The 19,232-nt window shown below is 34.3% G+C and overlaps 3 protein-coding genes across 6 annotated transcripts in view; all 3 read left to right on the plus strand.

The window, feature by feature from the left end:
* Window positions 1–1,103: 1,103 nt before the first annotated feature.
* LOC143237094 (uncharacterized) lies at window positions 1,104–9,356 on the plus strand. Of its 2 annotated transcripts, XM_076475962.1 has the most exons (3): window positions 1,104–1,315; window positions 2,653–2,744; window positions 9,005–9,356. In XM_076475962.1, the coding sequence occupies exons 1-3, from the start codon at window positions 1,309–1,311 to the stop codon at window positions 9,287–9,289; spliced, it is 384 nt and encodes a 127-aa protein (XP_076332077.1). In that variant the 5' UTR covers window positions 1,104–1,308; the 3' UTR covers window positions 9,290–9,356. The 2 variants fall into 2 exon arrangements, with proteins under 2 accessions (XP_076332077.1, XP_076332078.1); XM_076475963.1 differs by lacking the exon at window positions 9,005–9,356 and having other exon boundaries at window positions 1,141–1,315; window positions 2,653–7,009.
* Window positions 9,357–9,434: 78 nt separating this feature from the next.
* Window positions 9,435–12,301, plus strand: LOC143237095 (uncharacterized). Its single transcript, XM_076475964.1, has 2 exons — window positions 9,435–11,567; window positions 11,785–12,301. The coding sequence occupies exons 1-2, from the start codon at window positions 11,519–11,521 to the stop codon at window positions 12,087–12,089; spliced, it is 354 nt and encodes a 117-aa protein (XP_076332079.1). The 5' UTR covers window positions 9,435–11,518; the 3' UTR covers window positions 12,090–12,301.
* A 3,146-nt stretch (window positions 12,302–15,447) lies between these two features.
* LOC143237092 (uncharacterized) overlaps window positions 15,448–19,232 on the plus strand; it is a 31,691-nt gene continuing 27,906 nt past the window's right edge. For all 3 annotated transcript variants that reach the window (XR_013019865.1, XM_076475960.1, XM_076475954.1), the window contains exon 1: window positions 15,448–15,574. Coding sequence is in view for 2 of the 3 variants with exons in the window: in XM_076475960.1 (XP_076332075.1) it covers window positions 15,497–15,574 (78 nt within the window). In the remaining variant the exon portion in view is untranslated. The remainder of the gene's footprint in view (window positions 15,575–19,232) is intronic.

The raw sequence follows: 19,232 nt of genomic DNA on the forward strand, positions 1-19,232 counted from the left end.
ACATCATTAAAAAAAAAAGAAAGAAATAAATAAAAGAAAAAAGGACAACAATACTCAAGATAAAAAACATTGCTTGTTCATAACATCAAGATATACAGATAAACATTTCGAAATCCTAAAATTCCCATCTTCAGTATTTAAACGAAAATAAATGGATTGCATCATTCTTAAGTACGTAACTAAAATAATTGGTTATGATGTAAATATATTATTTTACTCCAGAGGCCATTCGTCTTGAAAGAGCCGCCAGTGACACAGAGGTATGTCTGCAGACTCACACTGCTAGAAACCCAGTTTGGATACAGTTTGGGTTGCTTTGTACTTGACTCCAAGCAAACAAATCTTTTGGAAAATCCTAAAGAATAAATTATAGAAACAAATAACTCACTTCATAAAAATTAATGAATTTAGATTACAAAAAACAACAACAAACATTCCCTTCTTATATAAAATATTTCTTACGCAAATATCTGAAGACAAATAGCTGTTATAAGCAACCTATTTTAATTATTATGTAATGTGATTTCTGTGCTTCTTGAATGACAGCGAATTTAACAAATGTAAATTGTTGATAATAAAAATACGTATTTTCAAACACCAACAAATAAGACGAAATAAGTTTGTTTTTTTTAATTTCACGCAAAGCTACACGAGGGCTATCTGCGCTAGCCATCCACAATTTAGGAGTGTAAGACAAGAGAGTTTGTTTGTTTTGGAATTTCGCACAAAGCTACTCCAGGGCTATCTGTGCAAGCCGTCCCTAATGTATCAGTGTAAGACTAGAGGGAATGCAGCTAGTCATCACCACCCACCGCCAATTCTTGGGCTACTCTTTTACCAACGAATAGTGGGATTGACCGTCACATTATAACGCCACCACAACTGAAAGGGCAAGCATGGTTGGCGCGACCGGGATACGAACTCGCGACCCTCGGATTACGAGTTGCAAGCCTTCACACGCTTGGCCATGCCAAGCCAAGACAAGAGAGAAGGCAGTTAGTCATCACCACCCACCACCAATTCTTGGGCTTATCTTTTACCAACGAATAGTGGGATTGTGATAATAAATGTGATCTCCTCATATTTTTTGCTCATGTGGACTGCAGTTGCTGACCTCTCAAAATATTATGTTCAAGGTTTAAATTAACCAATTTTAAGCATGGTGCTCCCATCAGATGTTTCTGTCTGGATGGGCTGTACGTGACTCCATGACTTGACGAAGTGTTTCCCTCATATGTTTCTGCTTGAGCTGACTGCACTTGTTGATTACACAATCTGCTATGTACAATATATGAAACAAAAAATAATATGCAAGGTACTTCTATTTGATATTTTCTGCACAGATGGATTTCAGTTGACATAATCTGATGTATACCAAGGTGCTTCTTCTTAATATTAAATCCCAGAAGTTTCCCTGTATGTTTTTTGGCCTATTTGTATACATTTATGGTCCTTTAGCTTTAACTACATATTCTTATATCTGATTCCAGGCACCTTTTTTGAAATCTGATTACAGTTGTCTTGTGTGCTCATGCTTGTTACATATGTGAATATCTGTTGTATGTAGATGGAATCTGTATTACAAGATATGGTGCCTGTCTCTGAAGTTTCACCCTATGTATTTTACTTTGTTTGTTATAAGATGAAGAATATACCTGTTCTAGAAGTAATGCTATACCACATAGATGTGACTTCTTTTATAATTGCAGCACACCTGTCCTTTTAAAATAGTTTTTCCACTTGTCAGATTTCTTTTGCACTTTCTTTAGTTTTTCCAGTGTGGAATTCTAATGTTGGATGAGTGGAGGTAGTGCTGTTTCAGAAGTTAACATTTTTCAATGGTGAAAATGTATTGGAAATAAATGTTCAATTCAAGGGTTAAGAAATGATTGTTAGTTTTTTATCTCCACTTCATCTTCATACTAAAGTCATTAAGCCTATCTTAGAAGTACATATCAGTCTTGAGGTCCCACAAACACAATACCAACAGCTTGTTAACAGTAGTTAAGCCTAATGTCAGATGATCAAATATATTGGTTTTATCACTATTTTATCTTCACATTAAAGTAATTAAGTTTATCTGTACTTTTATACAAGTAACAAATAACTAGTCTTTACTTTAGGTTATTTATGTAGTGATACAAGTTGCAGAATGTTTAGTCTGATGTATAACCTATTGTAAGCTGAATTTAATGAATGTAAAGTTAAGTCACCAGGTTTATTGTAAAGATGTGAAGTGATAACCAACTATACTTTAGATTGTATTTACTTAATAAAACAATATACTTAGCCCACTTTATTATTTACTAATAAGTTGAATTATAGCTAAACCTAAAGTACCATTGAACATCCCAAGTCCAATCTAATGTTAGTGCTTAGTCCTAACTTTAAGCTTTAATCATACCACTTTTATTTAACAATTTCTTAAATCAGGCTCTTTTTTTTTTTGTTCATTAAATCAAATTGCAACATATAATATGTGATATTCAAATATCTTTAATTGTCAATAACTTAACTTCCTAATGTTTTTTTTTGCTACCATAGTATCTCTCTAAAGAGACATGTTCTAAATACATTGTGTGAATTTTGGTCATGATTTAGTAAAACAGAAGTAATATTTATTCTTATTATATACATTATTTGTACTTCTAGTTCCAGGAGAAGTTGATTCATTAGAAGAAAGTTCTCTGTGTACAGTTATGAAGTTTGATGTAACAAGAGAGGAGCAAGAAGAAAAGTGTGATGTAACATCAGATAAAAGCGAGATAATTAAACTTTTACATTCAGTTTCCTTAAATAAGAAAGTGGGTGTAGGATGTTTCTCGTAGAATAATTTCTTGTCTTAGTGTCTTGTGTGACAATCATAAATGTGGAACTACAAGTAACAGAAATGAAGCTGTTTTCCTCTGTTTTTATTGCTTACACAGTCAGACATGAGAAATGTTACAAGTGTTTAAATAGTTTTAGGACTGTATACATATTATGTTTGAAATGTTAGGTTTACTAATTATATGTTTAGAATTAGTGAACTGCATAAACTGTATGTAGTGATAACATTAGCTGTTACTTTTGTTAACTTTTTTCAAATATTGTTGATTTTAGAATGTATACGTTCAAGTGAAAATAGAATAACCTGCTGATCTTCTACAAGATGATGTTATTTCTAAGTTCAGTTACAGTGATGATGAGGACCAGGATGGTTCATATTATAATGTTATGAATGTGAAAACAGAAACTGAATTTAAACGAGATATTGAATCAGGGTTAGAAAGAACATCTGATAAGCACTACCATCTCCTAAAACTAATTCTAATATGATACTGTACTTCCTTTCACATTGTAGGTTTTTCATCCAGTGTTGCCCTCTGTATGCACAATAGTTTGCTCACCACTAACCTTGATACTCTCACCTACTGCCATTCAGTATGGAAGTAAGCATCCAACAACCATCCCTCAATAGAAGTGCAACACATCTTCCATGTGCAGGTGACTCCCTCTGTACTGTAGAGTCCAGTCTTCATCTCTCAACCCTTTGAGGTGGATTCCTGTACATGGTGAGGAGATATCCCAGAGAAGGTTCTGTATTTTCAGTTTATCTCGTCTGGGATTTGAACATGTTTGCTGTACATGGTGGCCTGTGAAGAGTAGGAGAGGATCCTGGTGGTTGGGTGGTATCTTAAGCACTGTGACACATCCCTTTGGGCTTGAATTCCTGTGGGCGAGTAGCCTTGGGGTAGACCCTTGGGCTTGGGTTGACTGAATACCAGTATTGGGCATTGTTTGCAGGTGTTATGGGCATTATGTCTGATAGTATTGTTACTGTGTCCATGTTTGACATTTTAGTGTGTCCCCTAAAATGGTGGGTGGGATCAGTGGGTAATGAATCTTTTTCTTGTGGGTTTCCCACATCCAGATAAAAATAAAACAGTAAAAAATCAAAAATAAATTAATTGTTAAGCAACCAAGTATGGAGAACTATGTTCCACAGTCACTACCGAAGTCGATACTTGTACCCCCCTTTACTAATTTTACATTCCTTGCCTGAAGAATTCTTAGGGCAAAGGCCTTACTTTTTTTTTTACTGAAAAGGGATTAATAGGGCTTGCTGGCTCTTCCAAGTTAGGTAAGAAGTTATGTTCTGGAAATATCTTGGTTGAAATGTCTATGCCATATCATAGTAAACTCCATTTGAAGTTGAAAACCCTTTGGGGATATCCCTATTGAGGTTACTCCTCTTGTTACTTTGAACTCCTCATGAAGGATATAAAAACATCCCTGAGTTTCAGATCCTTGCTGGTTTCTCCTGTCAAGAAGAATCTGCTGTGTGATGCATTACCACTGGCATGAACAGAATTATGCTGCCGACCAAATTTCTAATTTTGATGTTTACATCGCCATGTCCACTTGAATCTGTCAAGGCAGGTTGTCGTAAATGTAGGGTACATCCCTATATTCCTTACTCTTTCAGATGTTTCAGCTAAGCATTCTAAGATATCTTTTGGCATGTGTTCATTGTGGTTGGAAAGACCAGGACATCTACAAGTGGTAACTTGACCGTTATTGCATTGATTGTGTTGGTTCCCATTTCTCTTATTTTTTTATTTTGCCCTTGGTGGAGGAGAAAGAAATACAACATTTACATTCTGGAAACAGCATTTATTATCCAGAGGGTCAGAAGTTATTTCCCATTCCATTTCAAATGTATGTTGCTACACTACATTCTACTGCTACAGTCAGAGTGCAGACAAATCTTTCCATGCCTTGAACAGAGTGTTTTTCACATTAAGTGATGAGTATTTTGCCATCTATAGATAAAACAGTGACAAAAATGTCCACACACTCCTGTCTCTGTCTCAACTGTTGCATCTTGTGTCTGTTTGGGTACATCTCCTTTGATCCCTGTTTTTGATGACTGCTCAAATTCATTTTCTGTGGCATCAGGAGGCAGAATGGATATTTGTTCATGTTATCAGTCACTGCATTCTGCTTCCCCTGACAAGATCTGTCAGATTGACCCATGGTAGGTCCATGGAAAATGACAGACCTTCTTTCTCTAAAGAAAGATGGCATGGTCACAAGCAGAAGGGTTCTGTGACCAGTTTTCCTTCACCTGAATAAAAAATAACCACTTTGATACAGTAGAATTTCTGATGGTTTTATTCTAATTTGGATGATGTTAAGGCTCAATTTGTATCATCCCAGGTGTCTCTCCTTACAGGAAACATTTGTGAAACCTGCCAATACTGGCATCTTTTGAGTCTTCTTTATACCAGAAAGATAGGTTGTGTGATGGACTATTTCATGAAAGAATGGCATTGCTGGTTGACTAGCATGTATCCACCTTATCTGTGTCACTTGATACGTCCTTAGAGGCTGTAGCCATTTGTATCTCCATGTGCCATACCATTACTGTTTGTTCTATTTACCTGTCTCCTGGAGAGGTTCACATTCAGTCAGACGTTGATGCTGTTATTGAATAGCTACTGTCTCCCTTTTCATCATGGATGACTTTAATGAACACGATTCCTTTTGGGGTGGTGCTGATATTGATGGGGGAGGGGTCATCCTGTGGAACACATTCTTTCAGATCACAACCTTTCTCTTTTCAGTAATGGTTCTTTTACCTATTTTCATGCACCTTGTCAGACTTTTATTGCTATTGATCTATCTTTTCCCTTCACTTTTCTCTTATTCGTCTTGGAGGGATGATGGTGATTCATGGAGTAGTGCATTGGTGAAGTTGGACCAACCTGACTGACTTTCTTTCACCTCTCTCTGAATTCAATTCTGCTGTTGTTAGTTTTCCATCAGCTTGGAGACAATAACTGATTGTATCATTGAAATAGCTATTTGTTCTGTACCCAAAAGCTTGACATATTTCACACTGTTCCTTGTTCATGATGGTTTCCCACCTGCTAATTGGTATTAGAGGCTCAGAAATGAGTCTGAGATACTATTCCATTATCTTTTTTCATTTCAACATTGTGTTTTTCTTCACATTTAGGTGGGAATTTATTTTTGGTGTCTTGTTGATTACAGTGAGTGTTTCAGATACTTGCATTCACTTCCCTCATTCATGTTCATCCAGATGTTATTTTAATTTTTATCCACTCAAGTCAAGTTTCTCATTTGCACACTCTTTTGTTCAAGTTGGTCAAGGTTCATCCTTAGCGTCTTCATTGCAGTGGTCTGGAGTTTCACCCTGAGATAAATAGCTGCTTGCTTTTTTGCTCGTCCCTAAATATCACTGAAGCTCAGGGTTACCAAAGAATTATTTTCTCTCTCTCTCTTTACAAGCAAGGTTCTTTCTCTTTTGGGTACTTTGGCATGGGTTGTGAACACCTTGGAAGTCTTCTCTGATCTATGAATTCTCACCCAGTATCTGTTGGTCTCCTTTCGTCCTGTTTGGTTGTGTCTAGTGACTCACCAGAGACAACACCTAAGCTGGCATTCTTCTACCTTTTCTCTATCTCATGTTGTTCTTTTTCACGGATAATCTTCTTACAGGTTGAAAGTCATATATGAGTTATCACGAGGTCAAAGTTTATTGGGTGTCATGGATTCAACTTGATTCTGTACTTCCTTCTTTTGAAACTTCTTGTCATGTTTTTGCCATAGAATCTTTTTTACTCATCAGTACAGACCCATTTTTAACCATTAAAACAAATTGATATTTGTCTCAACCAGCAGTGGGTCACTTTTTCCTGCTTGCTGTATTGGATGTTGGATCTACTTTTCAGGGCCATGTTTTCAACACATGACATAAATTCATAACCTGAAAATGATCTAGGAAGGTCGAAATGTTGTTCTCTGCTTTAATAGTAAAAGTGTTAATACTCATACCAGCTGTTCTGAAATACATTTTTATTTCAGGTGGATTTCTTGCCATCAAGGAATTCATAAAATAGTAAATAAAAGTTTTGAATGCAAGTTAATATTTAAAATTTTGAGGTTAATATCTAAATGTTTTGTTTATAGAGATTGAATAAGTGTTACAGACTCTATATCAGTTTCTTTTTGTTCCAAAAGTAAAATTCTCTATTTAGTGGCTTGTGCTACACACACACAACTGTCTTCCTTGATTTTTAAATAAATTCTTTGTAATTTGTGAAATTTTGATACCAATGACTAACCCTTTCAAGCTAACCTGTTACAATGGTGTAGTTGACAGGACTTAAACCTATGTTGAAAATTACAATAGATTTCTATCTCAATGAACTAATGATAAAGGACATTTTAAGGTCAGATTATGAGCAAATTTTGATCAGTAAAGTAACCAGGATGAATGTAAATGAAAGAATCATACCTGACATGACTTTACTGGATTTAAGTGAGGTTGGTATATGAGTAGAGCTGTGTGAAAAAATAGATTTATAATCCTTAGCATTGTACCATTAATACAGTAAGTGTTAGCAGAAATGATAAAACAACCTGGAGAAATTAGCAGAACAGGCTTGACAGTTTATAATGTTTTAATTGTAGCAAGGTGGGACATGTGGTGAAAAAGTGTTATCAAAAAAGAAATTACAGATAGCATATATTAAATGTGGACTGAAAGGCCACATGGCCAGAAACTTAAGACATCTACCAAAGCCAGGGAAGGGAAAAGCCCAAAATGCTGGAACGTTAGGAGGAAAGTTCTGAAGATATAAGAGAAGACCATAATTACTAGAGAATCAATACTCATAATTCCAGCTGGAATAACTGAAAAACAATTTAAAAGTGGTTCCAGCAGCTTGAAATTAAATTTTGAGCATTAACCCTATAACTATTGGGGTCATTTTAAAATTTTTCTCTGAGTGTAGTACTGTGACACATACAAAATTTAATTAAACCACTCTACTATCAGTATATATCATTGAAATTAATATTATCATATTTAATTCATCTGTTTCAAAGGAAACAATAAAAACAACAATTAAACTGCAGTTTTCATGTCACATGATTCATGTACCTAAAAAACCTCAACATCAGCAGCAGTTCATTCTTAACCACATAAGCTGGCAATGTACATTAGTGTCTAGACTGTAATGTTACTTTAGTGTCTAGGCTGTAGTGTTGTTTCAGTGTTTAGGCTATTATGTACATGTGTTTCCACTGTTGTCACAAAGGTTAAAAGTCTGCTTCTGCCTTCTCTGGGAAGCATAAATTTTCTAATCCTTGACTTATGTTGTGCTCATCCTCTGTACTTTAAAGTGAAATCTACAATGTATGTCTAATTAGTTGACACAAGTGTATGTGGTCATTAGAAAGACCTTAGTGTATACTATACTTCACCAATGGTAATTTGAAATTGGCACTCAGTTTTCCTTATGGTGTATATGCAGTTGCTGTCAGTATTGTTTTCTGCTTGATTGACTGTATTACTTATGGTGATTTCTCACCTAAGTATGTTACAGTTAGACAGTTAAGTTGTATGTTGGACTTACTTTTATATCTTAGGCAAAATGCTAGGAAAGTATAGGGTTCTGTTAAAAGTAGAATATTTAAGAATTAGAGCATTCAGTTTATGTAAATTAAATATCTATATAAACTATTGTGGTGGATTCAGTTGGTACATTACAGCAGAAAGATAACACTGTTATCTCTCACCATTGAAAACCTGCATATAGAAATGGAGATGTTAAGTTTTGAAAGAGTCATACCTTCAGACATAAGTGCAAGAGTTGAAACGAATTATACCTTTTCACTAACTATAGCAAATAATTAGGTCCCAAATTATAATATTAACAAGGTTAAAGACCAACAGTCAAAACCTTGGTTTGGTAAGAATGTGAAGTGTTCAAAGACAGATTCAGTTAGATAAAATAAAATGCCCTAAGCCTGTACAAACCATCTGTATTACTTGCTTATTAAGGTGTAGATCCATTCTGTAACTGCTTTGTATGTAAGATATACACATTTGTATCCATTGAAATCATTCCTACAAATGGGATGTTTTTAGATTCACCTTATTTGTGTTATTTCTCATAATTTTTATACTCTCTTGATTTCTTCACACAAGGATCAGCATCAACTTCTCTCTTCTGCCACATTTCATCTTCCATTGGTAGACATCATGCAGGATTATAGTGGACCACACCTCACATTTTCATTTTTTACAGTGGCTCATTTTACATGTTTGATCCTTTTCTGTTGTGAGTGGTGCTTCTTCAGCTATTCTAATTTATTGCACTGTTTCATTCTTGAGGATTATAATGGTAACTGCAGAGATCACAGAAGTATCCTTGATGTCTTTTGCTTCTTAAATAAAGTGCATCCCAGACTGTACCTGTTTAATGTGATATGATGAACAACATTAAAAAAAATGTTGACATTAATTTAGCCTCAAAATGAATGTGGAGAACAGTACATATACTCTTCAAAAAAAAAATGCAAAAGGCAAAATTTGAGACATATTGTTAACAAGTTTATTCCGGTAGTTCTGTATGACATGTGTGAAACTTTGCACATTCACTGCTGAACATCCAAAGTCTGCAAAGGCGAAGTCCACGCTCACTAGTTGAAGTTTAACGTCACTCAACGTCAATAACGAGTATGCCCCCCGTGAGTATCAATAACTGCTTGGCATCTCCTGCCCATGGAAGCAATGAGATGACGAGTCAAATCCTGTGGAATGGCTGTCCACTCAGTCTGCAAAGCTGCTGCAAGCTGAGGTAGAGTCTGCGGTTGAGGTTGTCGCCGCCGCAGACATCGGTCCAACTCGTCCCAAAGATGTTCGATGGGGTTTAAATCTGGTGATCTGGAGGGCCAGGGAAGAACGTTGATGTTGTGGTGTCTCAAGAAGACAGTGGTGAGTTGGGCTGTGTGAGGACGGGCGTTGTCATGTTGAAAAAATCGTTGACGTTCACCATGATGGGTTGCACATGGGGCCTAAGAATCTCGTAGACGATTGCGTACGGTCTGATCGGAAATCCTACACAGCCCTGGTATGTTTGAGGCAGTAGATGGCGCAGTGGTGGTCCTATCCCGAAGGTGACGTAACAGGATGTAGCGATCTTGTGCGGGCGTGGTCACACGAGGTCTGCCAGATCGTGGACGGTTACAAGTTGATCCATGTTGTTGGTGACGATTTCATAGCCTTGTAATGGTGCTTGGGTGGATATTCACAGCTCTGCAACATCTGATCGAGATTCGCCTGCTTCCAATCGACCAATGGCATTGTTGCGTTGTGCTTCAGTCAGTCTTGGTGTAACTGTATTGCGTGTCGGTGGCTTAACACTGAGATATGGAAACCGAGAACCTGTCACTTTTATAGGGATTTTGCACATGTTGCACTTGCAGAACATGCAGATCTCTCAAACAAATTTATTGGACACGAATGCGTTTTGGCGAAAAATCTGATGTTTTCCTCCGTTTTCAAAGTGCACAACTTTTATTGTCATTTTGGTCTGACAATCAGTGCCTTAACACGGGTAACATCACATACTCTGAGCTTGTAACGTTATTACATATATTTATCTTTAAAATAACAAAAATATCCCTTTTGCGTTTTTTTTTTGAAGAGTATATTTCTATAAAATAAAACTGTAAATGACCAGTGTTTGTTATTTTTGTAGTTCTACATGTTTTGTGAATGTACTGTTGTCATGTATTACCACATATATGGTTATCCTGAACACTACCAGTCTATAGAATCTGACACTTGATTGATCACAAATCTACAGTTTAACATGTTTGAGTCAGTAATGAAACAGTTTATAGTTACAGGAATGGTACCTGAACTTGATAAATAATATATAGATAAATATGTTAGTTTAGCCTAAAGAGTGATCTTTATAACTACATATGCAATACATACAGAACTTTTGAACAGTAATTATACAGTATTGATGTTAATTAACATGTTAAAAATAGACAAATCATTGGAAGACTTCTTGGTAATCAGCCATTTGAAATTAAAAACATCTCAGATATGTAATTCAGAAATACTGGCTGAAAGTGATATTGGTTATTGTTAAATTGTACTATCATATCTCTACAGGAGAGATTTTAGAATTTATCTGATAAAAATGTCTCTTGAACATGGTATGTAACCAATTTGTTTTCAGTGATCTAGGTAGAAATGTTTTTATCAAGTGTTGAACTTAGTTTTAGTTTTAAGACTTTTACCATGACTTGGATGTATACATATCATCATGGTCATTCATAACTGCTGCTCGTGATGTATACAAGTAAAATGAACTGGAAAGTTTTTATTGACATCTCACCTGATGTTCATATGCGGTTTCCTTCAGTGTTTTCAACTCAGCCCTTCTGTAGCCAACAAGATACCCAAATGGAATGTATGTCAATCACACCTGCATCACTAGAGCAGCGAGTAGTAACCTAAATTATTATGTAAATATACTTGATATAGTTGACTCGGATAGTTTAGAAGATAGTGAACGTGAGTCATGCTCAAGTAGTAACCTTAATTACAACATAAATATTCATGATGTACTTAACTCAGTTTAGAAGATAATGAAAGTGAGTCTTGTTCAAATGTGTGAAAATGAAGAGGCAGTGAAACAAGAGGATGCTAGCTCTTCATCTAGTGAAGATGAAGCTGGACCAACCAAAGGAAGGTGAAAACAGTGTTAACAATAGGAAATGTTTATCTAAGATGTAGTGTGAGATCTTGGAAGTGCTTGAAAGTATACAGAGAATATATTAATATTTAGATATTGATATTGGAGTTGATTATATTAGAGCATTAAAATATATATGTAGAGGTTAAATACAGCATTGTATTATATATTTATTATTAACTAATTAGTGACATCATTTATATATCTATTTTAGATATAAAGACAAGTGTGTACATCTGTTACGGAAGTCAGGTTCCTGGTTATCATGTTATAAAACAAGAAGATCACATAACAGAAGACATAAAATCACCAAATTACAATATTAGTGGAGAAACAAAGTTAGGTATAAATAACCTAACAGAATTTAATATACATCAAAATTATGATACACCATACAGTTGTGGAAAAACATTTGATAAACTAAAACAACTAAAGAGGATACACTCTGGAGAGAAACTATATCATATTACAGTTTGTGGAAAACAGTTTGGAACAAATAGTTACATAATAGAACATTAAAGCCACCTACAGGGAAGAAAACTTACAGTTGTAGAGTGTGTGGAAAACAGTTTCAAACAAACATCTAAAAACAGATGAAAGGAGACACACCAGGGAGAAACTTTATATCTGTAGGGTGTGTGGAAAAGAGTTTGGAACAAAGGGTGAATCAAAAATACATGAAATATTACACACTGGAGAGAAACCTTACAACTGTACAGTGTGTAGAAAAAACTTTCTTACAAATGGTACCTTAAAAACACATCAGAGATTACACACTGGGGAGAAACCTTACAGTTGTACAGTCTGTGGAAAACAGTTTGGAACAAAGACTGACTTAAAACACACAAAAAAGAAAACACACTAGAGAGAAGCCATATTATAGTACAGTTTGTAAAAAACAATTTGTATCAAACAGTGCATTAAAAAGACATCAAAGGATACACACTGGTGAAAAACCTTACATTTGTAAAGTTTGTAGAAAACAGTTTGGTACAAATAGCAGCTTAAAAATATATCAGAGAATACACACTGGAGAGAAATCTTACAGTTGCGTACTATGTGATAAACAATTTATATTAAAGTGTAACTTAAAACAATATCAAAGAACACACACTGGTGAGAAACCATACAGTTGTACAGTGTGTCGAAAACACTTTGGTACAAGTAGTTGCTTGAAAGTACATGAAAGAAAATATATTGGTGAGAAACCTTACATTTGTAAAGTGTGTGGAAAAAGTTTGGAACAATCAGTGAATTAAAAAGACATTAAAGAATACACACTGGGGAGAAACCATACAGTTGTACAGTGTGTGGAAGAAACTTTGGTACAAACAGTACCTTAAAAGCACATCAAAGAATACACACTGGAGAGAAACCTTACATTTGTACAGATTGTGGAAAACATTTTGGAAGAAATGGAGAATTAGAAATACATCAGAGAATACACACTGGATAAAAACCTTATATTTGTACAGTGTGTGGAAAACAGTTTGTGACAAACAGTATATTAAAAACTCATGAAAGAAGGCACACAAGTGAAACTATATAGTTTTACAGATTGTGGAAATTAGTTTTTAACAAATTAAGAACAGATTAATGAACATACAATAGTGAGAAATCTTGAAGTTGTACAGTATGTGGAAAAACTTATACAGATAGTACCTTATAAGTACATTAAAGAATACACTGGGGAGAAAAGTTATGTTTGTGTAAGCTCCCCTCACATAAGCAGCATTAAGTCTGGAGGCTTATAACACTAAAAATTGGATTTTGATCCCAGTGGGTTTTACGACACAGATAGTGTAATACATAGTTTTGTAATGCACCTTATAACATTAAAGACAACGAGGGACCATTTAGTCTATCTGGGCTGCCCTATTCACAAAATTAAACTAAACTTTCCAAAATTGAAAAAAATCTCAAAATACTTTGAAAATACTAGTAACAAAAAAATGTTATTCTAATATTGATGGGATGTAAGGATGGAAAACACATCAGAGACTGTTCTGAATGGGAATAAAATGGGAACTACTCATCACTCTCAGATAAAAGGTATACAAGATGGTGGAATAGAGGAATGGGTAATGCACATATTCCTCAAATCCTTTGTGCCATCTAGTTTCTGATATGTTTTCTATCCCATAAATTTTACAATAACATTTTTAGTTACACATTTCTGCACTATTTGTGAATCAAGTCTTGGCTTCCCGGGGGGAAGCATATCTTCTTAGGTGAAAGACATCATTTCATTCAGTTCATAATGTAATCTGTAGACTATTTTTTTAAACAAGATATCTTGTGACCATAATATTAAACTGAGTAGTGAAGAGCATACTGTGTATTATTACTTTCAATTAATGCACATGATTGGATACAGTGAATAGTACTGTTACCACCAAGTTCATACATAGGGATTGCTACCATGTTCCCTGATTAATGTTTAATTATTTTAAATATCATACACTTAATACAGTCTGTCTTAATATCAATCACACTGGGGGTAATATTACAAGAGTCTGGTCATTTTTATGAAATTAAAAGTTCTGTATTTTAATAACACTTCACTGTAACTGGAATGTATATTTTTAGTGCCCTCACTCCCTGACACTGTAACTGGGACAGATGTTCCCCAATGCCATTCAAAATTGCCATGCTTGATTTATGTGAGTAAAAGAAGTTAGAATTGTTATTGGCATCTCACCTAATGTTGATATATGGTTTTCTTCAGTGTTTTCCACTCAGCTCTTCTGTAATCAACAAGACACCCAAGTGGAATGTACAGAAAATGCATGCCAATTACACCTACATCATTAGAACAGCAAGTAGTAACCTTAATTACAACGTAAATATGCTTAATATAGTTGACTTAGATAGTTTAGAAGATAGTGAAAGTAAGCCATGTTCAAGTAGTAACTTTAATTACTGTGTAAATATGCTTGATATACAGGGTATTTGGAAAGTCATTGTGCACCTTTATATTTTTGCATTTATATATTTATTAACAGAAATGTTTCAATATAGAATACAGGAGGTAAATATGAATGACAATTATAAACAATATTGAAAGTGATCCTGGTTGGCATCAGTACAGGCCTGGATCCTTCTTATTTTGTTTCTAAACACTGCTATCAGTTGCTGGCTTGAAATAGACTGAATAAAATATGATTACAAAACTGCACAGTGACTTTCTGAACACCCTGTAGTTGACTCAGATAGTTTAGAAGAGAGTGAAAGTGAATCATGTTCAAATGTGTGATGATGAAGAAGCAGTGAAATAAGAGGATGCTCGCTCTTCATCTAGTGGTGATAGTCAAAATGATTAACCTGGACCTACTAGAGGAAGGTGAAAACAGTGTCAACAACAGGAAATGTTTATCTAAGATATAGTGTGGGGATATGAGAGCGCTGGAAAGTATACAGAGAATGGATTAATTAAATCCAAAGTTTCTTGTTTACTTTATAGTGTTTGGTGTTTTCAACAGAATTCTGTTTTGTTTTTGTTTGTTCTCCTTTGAACTAAAATATTTCTGTCATATTAAAAATGGTTTCATCTCAGTTTGTACTTGGATTATAAGCATGAGCAACATACCATGAAACTCAAGGATTTTTGTAGATCCAGAAGTGTATGGCACTATCAAGATTAACAGTACTAGTTAAACAAGAATTGTATTTTTATAGACATAGATCAATGTAAGATTTTAAGTGATTCTTTTTGTTATTCTAAGATGTAAATCACATCTTAAGAAACTATTCTCTGTTATTCTAACAGATGATGGTCTCAATTATATCTTAAGTGATGAGTGTTTGTAAAAATGCAAACAACAGAATGATATATATGATGCACTTTTTTTTTCAGACACCAACAGAAATGTGTGCTGACAGATTGAACAAAGATATCTTCTTATGCTTGCTATTCATATTTTTTAATGTTGAACTACCAAGAAGTTGATGAGATAACTTTCAACACAAGCAAAAATTTCTTGGCTGTCATAACTGATATAACTGTAAGTGCTTAATATAAACATACAACTTGTGTGTTTCATAAAGTTACAAAAGTTAAATCTAATAAAATTAGTATTACAGGTTCCCCCATCTATTGATTGTTAGGCCAAGGTGAGACAGGCCATTGTCCTTGTATAAATAATTATATATTCATAACTCTTGCAGTATGAAGACTGTGAAAATGTCTAGAGACGCAATTCTCTAAAGACATATTTTGAAATAGGAGTGGACTTCTATCTGATTAATGCAATGTATTAGTGTATGATCCTTTTTTTTTTAAATCAGTCAAAATGGAGGTTAACTGGGACACTATCATGGATGATCTGGACACACATAGGACCTAAATGGTAAATAGATATTTAGTTTAATGTTCATTTTATGCTTGGTGAGTACTTTAATGAAGGACACATTTCAGAAACCATTTGCCATTCATAAATAAGCATAACTAACAGTTTCACCTTGATCATAATAGATTTTTATTTCTGAACCTAGTGTGATATTCATGTTAAAAAAGAACTTTACTATTCACTCAGTTTGTTACTTTACATAACAGTTATAAAGAAATAAATTAACGCTATACTTTGATTTACTTTCTGTATGGATACTTGGGGAAATATTAGTAGCACTTGAAGAGTAAACATAGCCACAGAATATATATGTTGCTTTTCATCAGTGAACTTCTAAACATTAAATTGATTGCAAATACAGCACCACTTTTTGTGCATTTAGTTGTGTCCATGCACAGAAGTTCAGGCAGTATAACTTTGATCCTTTCTAATGAATAAAAAAACTTATGTGTGGCTTAGTAAATTTATTTTTCACTAATGAACTTTTTCTAAACAAATCTATTTTAGTATCCTCATTGCTGTCGGTTTCAACATCTCGCTCTTCCCTACATAATAAATGGGTCATTTCTTATTTTGCTGCACAAATGCTACTAGAAGTTAACTGCTCACATTATCACAGTTAACAACACAATGTTCTAGTGTAACTTCTGTCATTTTGTCACTGACATCTGGTGTGTTATCTTCATCATCAATGTTTGGAACCTCCTCATCATTTTATATGTCACACTCTTGAGGCAGAATAGTATAGTCTTCTTTGATAAGTCTGTTTCTAGTTTTAGGATTCTTTTTAGTCTTAGTTCTTTTCTTAAGTCTATTACATTCTTCTGTTTTAACACAAGCAATAATTGCCTCTTGTTTTTCCTTGATTGGTTTTTTGTAACACCTAAAAATATATCGAATATTTCTGTTAACTCTCAAGTCCATTCATAATGGTTTTTCAATTGTTTTAAAATTAGCAAAAGTCAAAGAAATTTATTATGTGAGTAAATTTTTTCTTACCTTTGGATAACCAAAAAGGCATTTAGGAGTTATAAAACCAGCCTGAGGGGAGGCAGGATCATTCATCTGTGTGCTCTTGTTTGATATATCTGTAGATGCCTCCAGTGATGCGGGTACCATTTTGGTACATTTGTAGAAGAGCTAGGTGTGTTGGTATTAGGCTCTTAGGAAGATGAGGGTTCCATACGTGGTTTTAGAATGGGACATTTTAGACACAGGTGATGGCATAAATGCATTTTTACCAAACATATTTTGGTCAAATGGAAATATTCCTGCTACTTTGAAACCAGCCAAAATGTTGCTTGGGGTGCCTGCCTTTATCCATGCCTCTCCAAGTAGTTGCCTACTCTCATAGATAGTGAGAGGTTTTACTTGATTTTTCATCTTTCACTTATTATCAACATTTTATTACCCTTTCATAGGACCAAATACTGTATGATCTAATGATTGAGTTTTATGGCTTGTGTGAGAGCAGAACCCTATTTTGTTTTCTCAAGATGCCTGGTATGGATATTAAAACTTTAATTAAAATAAAGTACAGAACGGCATTTCAACTTTATTAGGTCACCTTCAGGTTAACTTTGAGGTTAATGTTTGTTTAGTTGAGAATACATTTTTCTTTCACGTGGGTTTCTCATCATCATGGAACCCTATTTTCTTTAGCATATTCTAATGCAGGGATAGAAATATGGCTTCTGTGATTGTCCATTGGTAGACAATTTGTGTGTCTTTTGATGATTGTGAATGTTGCACAAGTGATGCATAACTTTGAGAAAAAGTGCTGTTCATCCAATCTAAAGCACTAGTGATCCTTCAGGTGAACTACTTAAAAAAGTGTCACAATAATTTATTGTAAAAAATACAAGTACAGAGTATTAATAGTACACTGCTGCTAGGGTTCAGCACACAGTCTACCTCACTCATGTGACATTATTTGATCATCTCATTTTATACTTTTGACACTAATTACTTTTGTTACTTTTTTCACTGTTGTAAATGCTTGCACCAATAATGTTTTTCTCTTTAATAATACTCTCAACACAGAAAACTTTGATACCATTGTAGGCATTTACTTGTGCAAATGAAGTTGCCTCTGGAATTCTTACTGATAGTTGGGGATTTTGTTTTATGAATCCCTAAACCAGTTCTTTCCTACCATCTTGTTCGTTTTTCATTCTTTAGGAATTTTCATGTTGTTACACACAGTTATTTATTACTTGCTTTTATTCGTGTTCAACCATGGAACATTTTAGACATGGAAAGTGTATATTGTGAGAGCACAAATTCTGGTTCAGTTGAAAACACTAGCAAATGTTTGTAGTTGAATTTGAAGTTACATTTTGAATCTATTGACTTCAATATTCCTTTTTTGGTTGCAATGGACTTGCCCTCAGATGCAGCTTTTACTGCTTCGAGCATTCCTTTGTTTGGTGCTATGCCTTGATTTGTCTTTTTATATAGTCTCTGGGCATAATGTTAGTTTCTTGTAATCAAACAAAACCAAAAATTAATAGCATTACTCGGCCTAGACCCAGTAAAGTATTTGAATTAGTCATTCATTTTCTGAATAAGGCCTTGGGTAGCATTGGGACACACTGTTCCACTTCATCCAAAGTTGAGGTATCAACAAAATTGTATCCATCCAGAGAACTCATAAAACTTCTCTGTCCCATAGAAAAAAATAAGAAAAAGCTAATACCATCATAACAAAGTATCAAAGTTTGGACATGTAGTTAGACTATATGCTGAATAATGTGTCATTAAGAGAAACTCATTGGAAGTGACCAAAACTTTATATTTGTTGTAATTGCTTTCATTCCTCCTCTATAAATATAGATGAGCATGATCTATAATTATGTGTTATCTCTGATGTGATTGATTGAATAGATTCTGACCCAATTCTGCTGCTCCCCACTGTTGGGTAGTATTAAAAATATATATCATTGTACACATATTAGTTTGTTATAACTCAAAACAAGCTAAAACAATAGCAAATTAAACAAAAAATGCTGCATCAACTGAAAAGATCCGAGGGTACAAGCTACAATGTGGGATTATAAAATGTACCCTAGGTATTTGTGAGATACCTTACTATTGTACACTGAATTAAGAATTCATTTGATAATACATACTGGTGAGATACCTTAATATTGTACACCAACTTAAAAATGCATCATGGAATGCATACCAGTAATATGAAGACATATTGTTTACAGAAGAATTGAAATCAAAGATAAATTTAATTAAAGACAAGAAATGAAAATATACGATGAGATTACAACAATAAGATAGCTAAGAGTATAGAAGATATTTA

Source organism: Tachypleus tridentatus, chromosome 13, assembly GCF_004210375.1.
Source record: "Tachypleus tridentatus isolate NWPU-2018 chromosome 13, ASM421037v1, whole genome shotgun sequence".
Classification (NCBI taxonomy): domain Eukaryota; kingdom Metazoa; phylum Arthropoda; class Merostomata; order Xiphosura; family Limulidae; genus Tachypleus; species Tachypleus tridentatus.